Genomic DNA, 18,575 nt, shown 5'->3' with positions numbered 1-18,575 from the left:
GGGCTGAGCAGCTGATGGACGTTTCCTGGAGGAGATGAGATAAAAGCTGGGTCCTGCATGAACAGGACACAGAAAAGAGAAGAGGAGGCAAAGGCAGGGGGCATTTGGATCTCTGATCTGAGCAGCTGTGGACAATCAGAGCATATTAGCAAGGGAATCAGAGGAAGAAAAAGTTTGCCAGCACTGGATTTAAGACAGAAGCAGAAAAGTAGGTGAAAAGCAGAAAATAGAGACTGATGGGCAGTCTACTGTGTGCACTGTATTAGAGAAAAAAACCAAGATCAAGAGTGTGGTTGTGGTGACACAACATGTGCAGTGGAGACTCAGGTGTTCATACAGCACATCACTTCTTCCCAAAGTGTTTGAGAAGGGAAGGTCTATCACGGTGCGCCAGAACTAAAGCTGAATCCAGAGGTCAGCTTACTTGAAGATGCTAAAGAAGCTCTAATTTCCATAATAAAAGAGGAATTTAAGGCAGAGCAATCAGACTGGAGCTGCAAAGACTTTAAGAGATAATACAAAAGCTGCCACCCATCCCATATTCTGTGAAAGGCCGGTCTAAAAACACTAAGAGACAAAGCCACATAATGGCTCTATTCCTGCCAAGCTCATCATGGGGAAATGGATCACCCAAAGGGTTTGATGTAACACACGTCAACCAGTTCTCCTGAATTCTGCATTGAACAGAGTTAGACAAGTCTGAGTCATCTTCAGATTTTCATCATGCTTTGTTCTATTGTTTCCTACACTCCATTTTCTTTTATCGTCACCCTCTGAAACAAGGCAGCATCCGTCTAAATTCTGTATCTTTCAGTAGAAGGGGAGGAAACTATTCTCCTTTAAACTCTCTACCAGTGTGGTGCCTGCATCTCTATTAGGTCTCTAACTGAAGGCCAGAGAAACAGGGATGAGCCCAATCCAATCCTGCGTTTCTAGCAGGAATTCTCCTAGCATATCTTTATCTACTCAGAAGGTTTCTTTCTACCCCTGCTATTCAGTTCTCAGGGATGCTAAACAAATGCAGAAAGAACTACACATGTGACAGTTCCTGACCACACGTATTCTATGAACTGTTCTTGTGTAGGTACACTCTACTGCCACCAGCTTCCCCATTTCTTCCTATTTTTGGAAGGCTGCTGTGGTGGCAGAAAACGACCTGGGAAAGCAGAGATGGCAGAAGCAGACCTGTTGCTCCTCCGGCATATCTGTGGATCACTAATTAAAGGAAAGAAGACTAGAAGGCAGATGAAGAAAACATTTTGGGTAGTAATATATTTTGAAGTTATAGTCTTAAAATACCTTTATGAAAGCAACCTAGCAACAGCATCATCTTAATTATTTTATTACATTGTTTTCATAACGGAAGTTTTAAAAATTCCAGCTTAAGGTATTCAATGCAAAGCAAATAACAACCTCTAAAGATAAGTCAAAGTTACCTGAGAATGTGAGTCACAAGCAACATCTGAAGTACAAGGAATGGATATGAGAAGCTTTCACGGAGAGGAGGTGTCCACATCACACGGGTACACTGAAAAAAAAAAAAACAAATTCATAGTGTATGGTAACTTTGCTAAATGTGTTGAGTAAGACATACCAACTGAAAGTTGCTATTAAGCTTTTCTCACAATGTAATAGTGTGCCAGAAAACAAACTATTGATACTAACATTTTTATCAACAGCCAAATTAGGAGGAAGGCACACATGGCATAAGACCTTATGAAACAGTAACATCATGAATTGTCAACAGCAAAGTCCTAAAAAGCTTCACCTGCAGCTTAAAAGGAACAGAGGGAAAACACCAGCAAGAAAATGTTCTGCCAAAACTAAAAACACTACATTTGAGTTGACTATGAAAATTAACCATAGTTTGTCTTCTTTCACATGAATTTCAGCAAAACTATTCATAACTAGTTCAATAACCTCAGATTTAACCTCAGATATGCAAATGACACCACCCTTATGGCAGAAAGCAAAGAGGAACTAAAGCGCCTATTGGTGCAAGTGAGAGTGAAACAGCTGGCTTAAAACTCAACATTCAAAAAACTAAGATCATGGCATCCAGTCTCATCACCTCATGGCAAATAGATGGGGAAACAATGGAAACAGCGACAGACTTTATTTTCTTAGGCTCCAAAATCACTGAAGATGGTGACTGCAGACATGAAATTAAAAGACACTTCCTCCTGGGAAGATAAGCTATAACCAACCTAGACAGCATATTAAAAAGCAGAGACATTACTTTACCAAAAAAGGTCCGTGTATTCAAAGCTATTGTTTTTCCAACAGTCATGTACAGATGTGAGAGTCGTACCACAAAGAAAGCTGAACGCCAAAGAATTGATGCTTTTGAACTGTGGTGCTGAAGAAGACTCCTGAGAGTCCCTTGGACTGAAAGGAGATCAAACCAGTCCATCCTAAAGGAAATCAGTCCTGAGTATACATTGGAATGACTGATGTTGAAGCTGAAACTCCAATACTTTGGCCACCTGATGCAAAGAACAGCCTCACTGGAAAAGACTCTGATGCTGGGAAAGATTGAAGGCAGAAGGAGAAGGGCAAAGAATGAGATGGTTGAATGGCATCATTGACTCGATGGACATGAGTTTGAGCAAGCACCAGGAATTGGCGATGGACAGGGAAGCCTGGCGTGCTGCAGTCCATGGGGTCACAGAGAGTCAGACATGACTGAGGGACTGAACTGAACTGATTCATAGCTAATATTTCAAAACTCTCTGGGGACATCACTGTTAGTATTTTTATCGACAATACCACTTAAAAGGAGCACTCCATTTTTGTTTTTACTTCTTTGACCTGAGCTGCCAAGTATTTATAAAAAGTGGTACAGGAGATCAAATAAAATAACAGAAATTCTAAAATAGTTATCAGCCTTTCTGAAAGCTAACTTTGGATTTGATTAAATAACATAATAGTCCAGTTTTAGTACTCTATCATGTTTCTGCATATATATTAAATATATTAATAAGTCCATGTTTCAGTTTGAAGAAAACAGCCCTGGATTAAATGTAAAGCAATTTGATATCACTACTACTAAGCTAGTCACACTAGAAGAAATCATTGCATCTTTCAAGTCAAGCAGGGTAAATTTAAGGAATATATAGAATGACAAAGATCGTGATGGATACAAGCCTTTATTTTAGCTCTGCCTTAGACTATTAGATATCTCTACTACCCCTATAGAAAGTTTGAGTCAACTTATTTCTCTTTTTCTACCAAAAGTCACCATTCCCTATGAAATTAACATAAATATATATTTTTAAATGAACTTACATGCAAGATAATATGAAAAGATTGAAAGTCTTTAAAAATGCATGTTTGTTGAGATACAATTTTAAAAAATGTTAGTTTATTAAATTAATTAGTTTATTAGAGATTTCAGTATGATTGATAGAAGAAATATATAACCAAAATTTATAAAGCTACCAATCTCTATGCAAAAACCAGTAAGAAAATATTTAAACTATATAATACACAATTTGAAAATTTTCCTTAGACTGTTCACCCACATTTATTTCATTACTAAATTCAACTATGTTGTCATCTCTTAGAAATTCATTTCTCTTAATAGCAATAGTCACTCAGTTTGCTAAAACTCAATTACATCCTCTGTAAAGTATGGATAAGAAAGCTCAATTATAAACTATAACAAAGAGCAAGGTTTTCTCCTAAAATGTTGAGTGAATGAATTCAAATATATGTGAACATGTTTCTTATTGTTTCTCCAATAACACAGGGTGCTTTTCTAAATCTGAAACAAACATAACTGCTGATCTAAATGATAGCATATAATACGAAAATTTTTTTAAAAAAGATGTGTCTTAATCATACCTTAAGTAACAATAAATAGGTATTTTTATTTAACTATAATTTTAAGTGGAAAATAAAAATCTATAATTCTCTTTATAGGTTGAAATATAAGAAAGGAGGAAATATACACGTGAACTGCTTCAAAAAGGATTACAGAAAAGTACTCTGCACTCTGACAAAGAATAAGAAATTCTTTAATTGTGAAAATAAATTCAATAAAAAAAATCTTGCACTGTTCAAACTGTCCTCATCCACTACATAATTTTTAATCTATTTGGCTTGGTAAGGGCTAAATCTTTTAGTCATGTACTCAAGAATCAAAAACAAAGAAATGTCAGCAATAAACAGCTTCATTTTTCAACCTCTCTTTTCAAATAGTTGACTTATACTACTAGAGATCTGAGCATAATCTAACTGATTTCTTTTCATAATTTAAAAATAGAAATAGAACTGACTAGTCAATTATAACTTATAGTCAGTATTAGTATCAAATAGATCATGTTTAAGGCTTGTTCCAAGAGTTTTAATTAGAGTTAACATATAAGGTTTGAGCTTAAAACAACGATCCTACCTCTTGACTGCTGCACTGTTGTATTAGCTACAATAGTAAACACTATACAAGTGATTCCAAAATGATTCCTGACCTCCACGGGTTTGGCTACTCCTTTTCTAAGAACAGTAAAGGTTTAAGGATTCAACTATCCAGATGTCAACCATAAAAATGCTGGATGCAACAAAAAAATGCAACAGCCACACAACATCATCTAGCTGATGTTACCTGGGCAGCCCCATTGTTTAGGCAGACCCTTAGCTTGGCATTGGCTTTATGAGGCTGGTGGGACTGCAACTTTATAAGTCAGGTAGGTTTCTTGGAGCTTTTATCTCTTTCTGTACCATGTACTGATACACTGCCCAATTGAACCATCAGTTATTGATACATACATCAATTTGAATTTGTAATACAATTTTTGCTTACACAAAAATTAATGCTTCAGTGACATATAATTGCTATTAACAAGCTTTGTGTGCTTGTGTGTGTGCTTAGTCGCTCAGTCATGTTCCACTTTTTAAGAACCTGTGCGCTGTAGCCTGCCAGGCTCCTCTGTGGGACTTTTCAGGTGAAGGTTGCCATTTCCTCCTCCAGGGGATCTTCCCAACCCAGGGATCAAACCCAGGTCTTCGGTGTCCCCTATACTGCAGGCAGATTCTTTACCCACTGAGCCATCGGGGAAGCCCTTACTATCTTAATAAAGTACTTCTACTGGTTCTATGGAAAGAAATGTTTATCTATTTTTGTCTCTGATCTTCCAGGATAACAGCATATCCTACCATAAAGTTTGCAAAAAAACTTCTGTGAAGTGAGTCAGCTTTGTTGGATAAGCAATAACTTACATCTTCATGACTCCATCCTTTGTACCAATAACTCAAACCTGACCTTTCCTTACTTATTTAAACATAGAAAAAATGCCTGACAAGGTGTTATCAACTCTACCACCTTTACTATGTGGTTGTAAACTAAACTACTCAAGGTTATTATCAACATGCTCAATATTCTGTATACAGTATTAAAGTATTCGTCATGACACAAAAACAATATAAATATAAAATGAAACAAATGATTCCAGCTGCACTGAATGGTAACCTAACAGAGAAGCAAAAATAATTTAGGTATATATCGAGCTATTTCGCTTTTGAACTCTGTATTCCTTAGCAGAATATGATCTTAGGAAACAAAGAACAGCAAAGAAATCTTAAGCTTTACTTAGTAGGTTTGTTGTTAGTAATCGTATTAGTGTACGAATTCTGAAATTATTTTGTATATACTACAGAATAAAGCAAATAAGTAAATACAATTACATTATGGGGAGGCAGAAGATACAAATATGGAGTAGGGGAAGGCAGAGTTTATAACACTGGATTACTAGATCAGAATTAATGGAGGAATCGGTGTGAATTAATGATTTTTGCTGAAAGAAGCTAAAAGTGATTACATCCAAGCAGTAATAAGCACACTAAGCACCCTGCTTTTGGTCTCTAAATACCATTTTCCACCAGCAGGATCTAAGATTCCTTGGAAAATAGCTGATTCCAAATCTAGGGACAGGAAAGTACTAAGTGATTTTGAAACAACTTTTTGTGCAAGAAAGTAAGTGTTCAAAGAACACTGAGGGAAATAAATAAAGAACACTGGACACATCAAAAGGGCAGAGAATAGTACCAAAATACACATGTGTGCCTACACACACACAACTTAGGAATTAATTTAACAAAAATTATGATATAAAAAACACTGCTGAAACAACTGAAGAAGACTGATATAAATGAAGAATAGTTATGTTTACAGATGGGAGGATTTGATATATTTAGAATGCCTCTTCTCCCTAAATTGATCTAGAGATCAAGGCAATAACTAAAGTCCCAGCAGGTTGTATATGTGCTGAGGGAAGGAGGAATCATGGAAAACTGATTCTAAAATTCATATGAAAATACAAAGAACCTGGACTAGTTAAAGCAACACTGGAAAAAAACAGAGTTAGAGACTTTTACTACCAGATATCACACTTTTAAAGCTACAATATTTAAGATTGCATGATAATGACTTAAAGATAAACAGCCAAACTGGAACAGATTTGAGAGTCTAAAAACAAATCTACTGATACTCAGTCACTTGATTAATGACAAAAGCATCAGTTCAATTCAAAGGAAAAAGAACTGTCTTTTCAACAAACAGTACTAAATTAATTTAATATTCAGATTAGGGTGAAGAAGGAGAGAAACAGGAACTTTCCCTGGCAGTTCAGTGGTTAAGACTCCACTTTCCAATGCAGTGGTGCAGATTCTGTCCTTGGTTGGGGAACTAAGATCCCATCTGCCTCGTGGCCAAAAAAACAAAACATAAAACAGAAGCAATATCATAACAAATTCAATAAAGACTTTAAAATATGGTCGACATGAAAAAAAAAAAACTTGAAAAAAGAAGAAGCACTGAAGAACAGTCAGGAGGCAGAGAGAAGTCACAATCTCATGTTGTGTTTAGCTTCCAGAAAACTGCTGAAGTTGAATCCAGTGATGGACTGATACTAAAAAGCTAAAAATTTACCTCCTCCAAATTCAATTGCTTGTAAGACCAAAGAGATCATACCCTGGAGTGAGCATCTGGGAAACTGGAGAGTGAGCCACAGGGCAGAAATTTCCTTCATTCATTTGAAACTGGAGGAAAATTTAAATTAAAACTACAGCACTCCCCAGCTTGGCAAGACTCATGGCGGGATCCAATCGCTTGGCCCTTACCCTACATGCTCAACACAGGAAAAGATATTCCCTCTCTGATGGGGAAAAAAAAAAAAAAAAACAAGCAAAAACAATTATTTAATTAGGGCTTTATCATTTTGTTATACAAAATATCTTGCGTTAAATAGAAATCTATGAGACATGTAAAATCAAATATATAACCCACAATTAAAAGGTAAATTCTAGTCAGAAAATTTAAATCCACAGAGAACATTAATGTTGGAATTAGCAGACAGGGAATTTAACTATAATCATTAGGTTTAAAAATTTACAGAAAAAGATGGATAAAATGGGTGAACAGATAGGAATTTTCAACAGAGAAATAGAAGCTCGGGGAAAAACTTAAATTTATAATATCTAAAATAAAAAATTCACTAGATGGGCATTAAAGCAGACAATGTATCAGAATAAAGTATCAATGAACTCAGGGACAAATAATATATCCAAATAGAGAAAGAGAAACAAACAAACAACCAACCAAAAGGTGAAGGGAGTACCAAAAACCTGTGGGACAACATTAAAAGCTAAACATACATGGAATTGGAATCCTCAAAGACAGTAAGAAAGAGAATGGGGAAGACAAAGTATCTGAACAAAAGATATTTGCTAAAGTTTTCTAAAAACCAATTTAAAAAATCAACCCACGGAACAAAGATGTTCAGTGAAATCTAAGCAGGGTACATACAAAGAAGACCACATTTAAGTTCATCACCATCAAACTAAGAGAAATCAAATACAAAAAAGAAAACTTCAAACCACTATAGAAAACATATTACATTCAGCGAAACAATAGTAAGTGTGATAGATGACTTTTCAAACAATGGAAGCCAGAAGACAAAGAATGACATTTAAAGAGCTCAAACATAAAGCTTTCAACCCAGAATTCTTATCCAGCAAAAAAAAAAAAAAGGGGCACTTAAAAAATAATGAAGGAAAATAAGGATGTTTTTAGAAAGGCAAAAGCTAAGAGAACTTATTGGCAGCAGATCTGCACCACAATGCTAAATAAAGTTCTTAAGACTGAAGAGAAACTACACCAGATGGAAACCCAGATCTGCAGGAAGAAATGAAGAACACCACCGAAACCCAAATTGAAACATCCAGCTATGAAAGATGACTAGGAGTTAACCAGGCATAGATTAGGAGACACAGGGAGAGGGAAACAGGCAGGACACAGGAGAGAGCATGTGCAAAGGCCCTGAGACAGGAAAAGGAGCAGTCCTTTCTGGGAACTAGAGGAAGGAAGGACAGCAGGGCTGAGGCAAGAAGAAAATGCCCTAGTGCAGAGAGACCCAGAAAGGGCCAGAGCGTGAAAGATGCAGGAGGCTGGTTTTCTGCCACATTAGAAGCTATTACTAGTCTTCAAACTACATCAACAGATTCATCTCCAACTAAGACTAGCACACACTCTGTTTATGGACTTTTGGAGTTAAGTCTCACAAATACACACAGCACTCAATTGCCTGAATAAATAATACATCTTCCACTTACACTATCCACGAAATTAATGTAAAAAATATTTAAATCATGTCACTCGTCTGCAGGTAACCCTCCATGGCCTTTCCATCTGCTCCAAATGAACCTTACAATGACTGACAGGACTACAGAATCAGCTCTTTCCACATCCCACCTTCCACCTTTCACTGTCTGGCCTTACACCTTCTACTCTCTGCTCCTCCAAAATGGCCTCCTTGCTTTTCCCCAAATAAATCAGGACACCCCCGCAACCCCCCACCTTTAGCAGAAGACTGTTCCACCTTCACATCCACAAGGGACCTTTGTTTTACTAACTGAAACATCTGCAGCCTCTACAGATCCTGACATAGGGTACGCCCTCAGTATATGCTGCTGTTGTTTTTTCCCTATTTATTTTTTTGAAGTATAGTTGATTTACAGTGTTGTTAATTCCTATTATACAGCAAAGTGATTTGACTATATATGTTGTTTTAAATGAGTTGAATAAACACAAGACCCAGAACAAATGTCCTTACCATCATTAGAAATGAAAGGGAGGAAGGAAGAGGAAACGAGAAAAGGTTCCTTAAGTTGGCAAGAAAAGATCTCATCATAAAAAGCTAGACAAACCTATTTCACATAAAATGAATTTTTAACAGTCAAAAACTGGAGAAAAGTACTGCATTTAGTTTTTTTTTAATGTATCCATCTAAATGCTTTTCAATTAGCATGCTAAAAATCAACCAATGCTATAAATATCTTATAATAAGAAAACATTTTAAAAGCAAAGAAAAATTGTTAGTTTTCATCTTAGCAAAAATTCTCAATAGGAACAGAATTAACATTTAATTAAAAAGTTTGATAAAACATCTGCATAATTTTTATTATAAAATAATTTTATATATAGCCTCAATATTACTGATCATTACTATGAGCCACTAATAGCTTCTTTATTATGTTTTCACATTTTTCAGATTTGAGGGTTTAAAATTTCCCTTTTAAATAATTTGATTAATCATTTATGCTACATAATTTGTAGTTCTTCTATTAGAGCAAAAATTTCCCCTTGTAAAACCATCTGAGAAAGGAATGCTTCAGAAAGTACATCATATAAAGAAATGGCAACCCCCTCCTCCAGCATTCCTGCCTGGGAAATCCTGTGGACAGACGAGCCTGGTGGGCTATATAGTCCATGGGGTTGCAAAAGAGCTGGGCGTGACTTAGAAACTAAATGACACAACAATGAAAACAAAAATACTATCTTAGACTCAATTACAGAACAAATTAAATAATGCAAATAGAACTTAAAAGCAGGAAACAATTCACAACTGTTTTTTGGCACATAAACCACTCACTCACATGATTTAAATAACTCTTCTAAGAAAGAAGGGTACCAGTTAGAAAACGGCCAGATATTCCAGTGCGACACACACTGTGCTTCTCTGGAAAAGTTCACTAAATACATGAATAGTTACAACCAGAGTAGATGCTGTGCCCCGCCCCCCCAATATAAAAACTATGTACTTTAAACAACACTTTTAAAAATGAGAAGAGAACAAGGGTCTGAAAATCTTACAATCTGAAAACCAAAATAAATTAAAAATTATAATAAAATCATTTTCAGTTACTTGTGATCTCACAATTATTTTATCCAAAACTACAGTTTATGTTCTCAATTAATGTCATTACTCAAAATGGTCACTTATATATTTTAAAGCTACAGTCACTGATATAAGTACAATTATTTACTTAACTAATTCAGGAAAACTACAGTTTTAATTCTAATCTCATTTAATCTTTTCCTAAGTAGAAGTAATCCCTAGGTATGCTTCAATATCCCAAGTAGCTGAAAAGTGTTAAAAAAAAAAAATCTATCACCCTTAAAAATGAACTGAACTGTCTATTTCATTGCTAAAAACTGAAAAGACTGCTAAGAAAGATGTTCATGCTACAAGAGTATCAAAATTATTAGAAAAATGTATGATCAAAAATTAATAACCCCGTGTTGGAGAAGACTCTTGAGAGACTCTTGGACTGCAAGGAGATCCAACCAGTCCATTCTAAAGGAAATCAGTCCTGGGTGTTCTTTGGAAGGAATGATGCTAAAGCTGAAACTCCAGTACTTTGGCCACCTCATGCGAAGAGTTGACTCATTGGAAAAGACTCTGATGCTGGGAGGGATTGGGGGCAGGAGGAGAGGGGGACGACAGGGGATGAGATGGCTGGATGGCATCACTGACTCGATGGATGTGAGTCTGGGTGAACTCCGGGAGTTGGTGATGGACAGGGAGGCCTGGCGTGCTGCAATTTATGGGGTCGCAAAGAGTTGGACACGACTGAGTGACCGAACTGAACTGAATGTCTAGTCAAGGCTATGGTTTTTCCAGTGGTCATGTATGGATTTGAGAGTTGGACTATAAAGAAAGCTGAGTGCCGAAGAATTGATGCTTTTGAACTGTGGTGCTGGAGAAGACTCTTAAGAGTCCCTTGGACTGCAAGGAGATCAGTCCTGGGTGTTCACTGGAAGGACTGATGCTGAAACTGAAACTCCAATACTTTGGCCACCTAATGCGAAGAGCTGACTCATTTGAAAAGACCCTGTTGCTGGGAAAGATTGAGGGTAGGAGGAAAAAGGGACAATAGAGGATGAGATGGTTGGATGGTGTCACCGATTCAATGGACATGGGTTTGGGTGAACTCTGGGAGTTGGTGATGGACAGGGAGGCCTGGCGTGCTGCGGTTCATGGGGTCACAAAGAGTCGGACACGACTGAGCGACTGAACTGAATTTACACTGAGAATAACACAGTAGACCTTTCTGCTTAAGAGATAGTAATATTTAAAACTGTGCCTTGGCTTCAAAATTTTCAGTAATCTCTTTCTTCTCAACATCTCACTGTGAACACCCAATGCTCCTTTCTTCCACTGTTAAGCAATTATTTCCTATTTCTTAGGGCATTCTCACAGATCTGTGCTTCCAAATGTTTTATGGTCCACACCAAGGCACTAAGCAGCATCCACAGTCAAAAAGAGCCAAATAATTCTTTTATTTCTTTGTTTAAACTTCAGACCAAATTAATTAATTGATGTCATGTTGCAATCAATTGTCAAATAACTCTAATCTATAAAGTCACTCTAGCTTTAAATTTCTGAGATTTTAAATACTACGCATGTGCTAGTTTGTTTCACTAGTAATCCACTAAATGATAAGAAAAGTAAGTTCAACCCTGAGTCTACAGTTTAGTTTTTGTATGACTACCCTCAGAGCTTTGTAACATGTATATATTCAAATATTGTAGACAGTGTAGAAACACTTAAAAGGATTAAGTTACTTCACACAAAACAACCTGACCTTTTATATGAGAGTTCCCCTCATAGAAAACTTTCATGAAAGAAAACCAAACATATACATATATATTACTAGAAATTCATTTACAATTATAATTAAGTTAGTGGAAGGATTTCATTGGCATCTTGAATTTATATTAAAATTTAACCTAAAATGTTACCAATAATAATACAATTACACAGCTAATACTTAGCAGCAACTATGTGTCAAACATTGTTCGAGACACATTACAAATATGAGCTCATTTAATCTCGCAATAATCCAATGAGATGGATAATATTATTATGCCCATTTACAAAGAGAATACTAGGGTGGGTGAGATTAAAGGGCTTGCCCAGGTCACTTAGTCACTAAATGGCAGAGTCAGGATTTGAACACGGGTAGCCTGGATGCAGAGTCTATGCTTTTTACAATGTTATTCTCTTTAGAAAGAACTTGGATACATGCACAAATTTATAGATACAATAAAACATTCTTCAAAGGACCCTTAAAAGTATAACAAGGTTTAATATAAATGCATTAAAATAGAAACATATACAATAGCTCCTACATCAAAAAGTTACCCCCCACAAGAAGTTAATGGATACATGGCTAGCTTATTTTTATTACAGTTAAAACAAGAGTTTTCACAATTTTAAATTATATACAGAATTAACACAGACCCACTATTTCTTTAAGCCACTAAGAGATATATCAAAAGATACAATGGTTATAAAATTTAAGATAAATGCTAGTGTTTAAAATTTGAATCAAAATAAGATTAAACATTTAAAGACTGCTGCTGCTGCTAAGTCGCTTCAGTAGTGTCCGACTCTGTGCGACCCCATAGACGGCAGCCCACCAGGCTCCCCCGTCCCTGGGACTCTCCAGGCAAGAACACTAGAGTGGGTTGCCATTTCCTTCTCCAATGCATGAAAGTGAAAAGTGAAAGGGAAGTCACTCAGTCGTGTCCAACTCTGTGACCCCATGGACTGCAGCCTACAAGGCTCCTCCATCCATGGGATTTTCCAGGCAAGAGTACCAGAGTGAGTTGCCATTGTCTTCTCTGATTTTAAAGACTGCTACTACATGAAATTAAAAGATGCTTACTCCTTGGAAGCAAAGTTATGACCAACCTAGATAGCATATTCAAAAGCAGAGACATTACTTTGCCAACAAAGGTCGGTCTAGTCAAGGCTATGGTTTTTCCAGTGGTCATATATGGATGTGAGAGCTGGACTGTGAAGAAAGCTGAGCGCCGAAGAATTGATGCTTTTGAACTGTGGTGTTGGAGAAGACTCTTGAGAGTCCCTTGGACTGCAAGGAGATCTAACCAGTCCATTCTAAAGGAAATCAGTCCTGGGTGTTCATTGGAAGGACTGATGCTGAAGCTGAAACTCCAATACTTTGGCTACCTCATGCGAAGAGTTGACTCATTGGAAAAGACTCTGATGCTGGAAGGGATTGGGGGCAGGAGGAGAAGGGGACGACAGAGGATGAGATGGCTGGATGGCATCACTGACTCGATGGACTGAGTTTGAGTGAACTCCGGGAGTTGGTGATGGACAGGGAGGCCTGGCGTACTGCGATTCATGGGGTCGCAGAGTTGGACATGACTGAGTGACTAAACTGAACTGAACTACAGATTAAATTTAAAGAAATTAAAGAAATTTAAATATATATTTAAATTTCTATATATTTCTATATTTTATATTGGTAAAATTTGTATTGGTAAAATGTCTTAAATTTTTAAAAATACTTAAGTGAAAAACATTGTTTCTAGAAGTAAAACCCCGGAACAGTTTGAAAATATTTGTTTACTACCTACCTCTCCATGATTGAAAAAGAAGCACAACACTGTAACCAAGCCTCCTAAACGGCTGCCACTGGAAAAGAATATAAGAAAATGTAACTCCAGTAACAGAAATCAGGTCAATCCTAATAAAACCCTGAAATAACATAACATGATAATCTGCTAGTACTACAAAAAGTTTTAGCCACACTAGAACTCTATTATTTACAAAACAGCTTATTTCCTCTAATGTATCATTAGTTTAAAAAAAAAAAAAGTTTTGTTTTTTTAAAAAAACATTCTCCATGCTCAAAATGTACAGAAAAACAGAAACTGACAAGGAATAAAAAATTCTTATTCGTCATGTTACTGTGCACCATGCAACCTGATCTTTCTTTTTCACTTTTTAAACTTCTTTAGTACCAACTATTTTTCTTTGCATATAATATACATTCAGGAGAGAGGATGGAAGCTAGTACAGAAAAGTGCTTTATGATCAGAAAGCTGGAAATCTCCATACTGCCTCCTGCTCCTGGAAATTCACAAAGTGTGTTAGCACGTTAAAGATTTAACTAATTCAGTACTTCCCAAATCCCATCTCCAAGCTACCTTTATACATGCTTGTGAAACACTCGTTTACAGATTAAGTTTTATCATTTGTTTATTTTCAGAAAATTAGGAAACACAACACAAACATCAAAATATAAGAATCTGGCTTATATCTCTAGCTAAGAAACCACAATGGTGTAGTTTGACAGTCCCAACAGTTAAAGCTTCATTTGCTCAGTAAGGGTGAATTACGTCCCCATTCTACTCTGACCATGACCAAAAGCATCTGAGCAAGGGAAAGGAAGGCTGTTTTCAGATCTGTTTCATCATTTCTTTCATCTCTACTCTTGAGGTCTTTGAGTTCTCTTTAGCTCATGCTGCTTTCTTGTAATTTTACCCAGATATCCTTCCTTCCTTCTATCCACCCAAAAATATGTGTATATCACAGAAAAGCAACAAAGAATCAGACACAGGTATTCTAGGCCATTATGTTTATTCTTCAGGGTGTAGGAATGAGGAAACACAGAGGAGATACATGAGATGGCAGGGATAATTCATGTACCGAGAACATACACCCTCCCCAACATCCCCAGAAGCAAACAGGAAGGGCTGGGATCCCCAGCACATAGGGACAGTCAGCCTTGGCTCAAGAGGGAAGTGGAGTCTACATGTTTAGTGGCAAGGAGTTTACAGAGTTGCTATTTTCCCCATAGAGTTAGGGCACAGAGCCACTTGCTGCTCAAGAGAACAGGGAGCAGTGCTAAAGGTCTGAGGAAAGTGGAGGAGGAGGTATCTGAAATACCACTTGCACTTAGGAGAGAGGTAAGGAGGGAAAACAGAAGGGCTGTAGAGCCCTCTTTAAGGGATCAATAGAAGTTCAAGATCACAAATTGTCACAGAGACACTAACAGTAAGGCTGTGTGATCTTTCTCCACTGGTCATTAACTTGGACCAGCACAAATGAAATATAAAGGGGCAAAGAAACAGCATGCTGGCCAGACAGTATTGAAGTGATGGATTACAGAAATAAGAAAGGCAGATAAAGGAGCTAGAAAGGGTACAGGACAGGGGTTGGAAGTTGGGGTTCTCTCCTCAAGAGGCATAGCGTGGCTACTTCAAAAGACCAGCAAACAGGCAAACTCTAGGCTCAATGTAAGTGATGAGACTTTAGGAAGCTTAAGAATGTATTATGGGGACTTCCCTGATGGCCCAGTGGTTAAGAATCTGCCTGCCAATGCAGGGGATGTGGGTTTGATCCCTAATCTAGGAAGATTCCACATGCCACAGGCAATTGAGCCCGTGCCCTGCTACTACTGAAACGTGCACACTCTGGAGCCCTTTGCAACTAGAGTAGCCCTGCTCGCTGCAACTAGAGAGAGCCTGTGTGCGGCAATGAAGCACCACTGAAAAGAAAACCTTTAAGAAAAAGAATGAGTTATGGATTTAAATAATTAGATGCTTAAATATTAGGTATTAAAGAGACAAATATATTTTAACAACTAGAACATATTCTAACAAGACAAAAAGCCATAGAGCTATATATTTTTAAAAAATGGTTTCCTGCCAGCAACCCTCCTCCAATCCTATTCACCAAAGATAAGCAATAACATTTGTTGTGTGTCCATCCTTCCAAATCCTTCTCTATAACCATACAAACACATATTTTAATGTTATTATACTATTAACATCCCTCCAAAATGTTCCTTTCCTAATTAATCTGTTATTCCTAATTTAACCCAAAGCATTCTTTTCAACAGATGTCACACATTGCACAGTACAAACACTTTGCAATTTGTTCTGCCCTTTCCCTGTTATTGGTCATACAGATGTTTTTCAGTTCCTTGTTATAATTTTTTAAATGATAAAAGAATATCTTTGCACATGTAAAAAATAGTGTTTTTACTTCTATCAAATAGACCTGTGAGACTGTCGAGTCAAAGAAGGCGGACTTTCCAAAAGACCCACTCCAGTCCACACCCTCACCAGTGTGTGAGGGGTTGATTCGCTATAACACAGAACCCAATGTGCCCAGACCCTTTTACATTTTGCCCATAGAAAGGGTGGAGATTTTTTCTCACTGTTATTTTGATTTGTTCTTCCTGCCTATTTGTACAAAGCATTATGTCAGTGGGTTGTGTCATTTTGCTTTCTTCATTTACTCTTCTGTGAATTGTTCTGTTCACATTCTTATCTGTTTTTCTATTGGATTCTGTTTCCCTATTTAAAGATTAGAGACATAAATTTTTTACTGTTATATATGTGACAGAATCTTTTGGTATAACTTATGGTTTATTCTACAATAAAAAATTTAACTTTATGTAGCTAATTTTATAGTAAAATATCAATATTTTTTCTTCTTTCCTTCTGCATTTCCTGGCTTGTCTGTGAAGGTCTTCCCCATCTCAAAATTATACAGTGTTCTCCTATAATTAGATTATAGTGCGGCATCTTTTGATTACAGACAGTTTTGCTTAACCAGGCAGAGAGGCAGATTTTCTGGTATATTGAGGCTCCGCATAGCCAAGAGCAGAGAAAAAACCTTGCTTATCTACAAGGAATGTTCTATGTTCCAATCATTAGGAAATGATATGACTTGCAATAAATCCAAAACAGTGTTCCCAGCATTTAACTTCCTACCCTCTGGTGTTTAAAGACTATCACATAGGTCATTTTATTTTGCTAAACAGAAAAGATGTAGCAACCAGAATATTTAAAATTAATTTTTTTTTCCATTACAGTTGATTAGTTGATATTTCAGCATTCCCTAGTGGTTAAAAAAAAAAAAAGTTTCTTCTGCAATATTACCACCAACTGTCAGAAAATATGAAAGTTCCTATTGTGCAAATTTTAAAGCATTCTAAGCTTGGTAAACATTTGCCACAGTTATTCATACATCCCAATTAACCTTTTGGACCTTAATTTCCTTAGATATAAAATAAGGGGATAAGAATATAAAAAATCTTAAAAATACTTATCAATTCTAATGTTTAATAATCTTGTAATTTTCTTCTTTCCCAAATCTTTCTGTAAAGTGGATTTAAACCAGTCATCACATTTTGGTAGGCTCTGTTAATCATTGCAGTTTTTACCTCTATATACCAAAGAATTATGAAACATGCAAAGTTCAAAATAAACACAGAAACAAAAGTAATCATTGTTGTTGTTTATTCACTAAGCGGTGTCCAACTCTTTTCCGACCCTATGGACTGCAGCCTGCCAGGCTCCTCTGTCCATGGGGTTTGCCAGGCCAGACTACTAGAGTGGGTTCCCATTTCCTTCTCCAGGGGATCTTCCCGACCCAAGGATCAAATCCATATCTCTTGCATTGCAGGCATATTCTTTACCGCTGAGCCACCAGGGAAGCCTGGTATTAAATTACCCTTGTGTAAATGCTTAAGAAAAAGAATATGAAAGAGTAATTTAGAAACAAATCAATCGAGAGGATTTCAAGTTGCAAATTTAATGAGATGTAAGCCTCAGCACCTGCTAGACCACCAGACCTGACTGAGAGCTGAGCATCCTCCCTTGAACTTTTTAATTGTTTAGTCCCTAAGTCGTGCACAACTCTTTGCAACCCCACGGACGGTAGCCCGAAGGGCTCCTCTGTCCATGAAATTCTCCAGGCAAGAATACAGGAGTGGGTTGCCATTTCCTCCTCCAGGGGATCCTCCTGGTCCAGGGATGGAACCCGCAACTACTGTTTGGCAGGCGGATTCTTTACCACTGATCCACCAGGGAAACCTTCTCTTAGGGGCAGGGATACTTTGAACATCAAGAAAAGAGAAAGTAAAAGGTGAGAAAGAGAATGAGAATCAGGAGGGCTGAGAAAAGTTCTCAGCATGGTCCTGCCACTCTGTTATAAGCAAATAATCAATGCTTTTAATTTAACTCTCTGTCTGCTAGGACCAAGAAAAAGAGTTTTATTTACAAGACTGTGAACTTCTTGATACATCACTGCAACGGTTATAGTGCCAAATACTGAGCCTCTCCTAAGGTAGAGATTCAAAAGGTATCTTTAGAGTAAGTGAAAACATGAAAAGTCTTCAATAAGAACACTGCTGGCATTCATTTTGGGGAACCTTGTGGTTAAACATACATTTCCTGTCATTGGTACTGGGACCTCCACTCCATGATGCACAATTTCCTCCCCATCAGCTCAGCCTTTACCCAGATGCTTCCTTCCCCTCCTGCCTTGAAACCTCACTCTGCTGGGAGAGTCACTCTGTCAGGCTCCTACATGGTTCTAGGCCCAGAGATGAGGCCAGCAGCCTCCTCTATTGTCATGTTCATTAAACCCTGCTCATCAGAGCTCATTTCTCTCACATGCTCTCCTCAG

The 18,575-nt window shown here is 37.2% G+C and overlaps 1 protein-coding gene across 3 annotated transcripts in view; it reads right to left on the bottom strand.

The window, feature by feature from the left end:
- The window catches only part of DPY19L1 (dpy-19 like C-mannosyltransferase 1), a 92,516-nt gene that overhangs the window by 40,141 nt on the left and 33,800 nt on the right, over positions 1–18,575 (bottom strand). For all 3 annotated transcript variants that reach the window (XM_010804278.4, XM_002686820.7, XM_059885881.1), the window contains exons 7-8: positions 13,727–13,784; positions 1,437–1,528 (exon numbers count right to left, since the gene is read on the bottom strand). In XM_010804278.4, the coding sequence (XP_010802580.1) occupies positions 1,437–1,528; positions 13,727–13,784 (150 nt within the window). The remainder of the gene's footprint in view (positions 1–1,436; positions 1,529–13,726; positions 13,785–18,575) is intronic.

This window comes from Bos taurus, chromosome 4, assembly GCF_002263795.3.
Source record: "Bos taurus isolate L1 Dominette 01449 registration number 42190680 breed Hereford chromosome 4, ARS-UCD2.0, whole genome shotgun sequence".
In the NCBI taxonomy this organism is placed as follows: domain Eukaryota; kingdom Metazoa; phylum Chordata; class Mammalia; order Artiodactyla; family Bovidae; genus Bos; species Bos taurus.
This window is presented reverse-complemented; position numbering and strand designations above follow the sequence as displayed.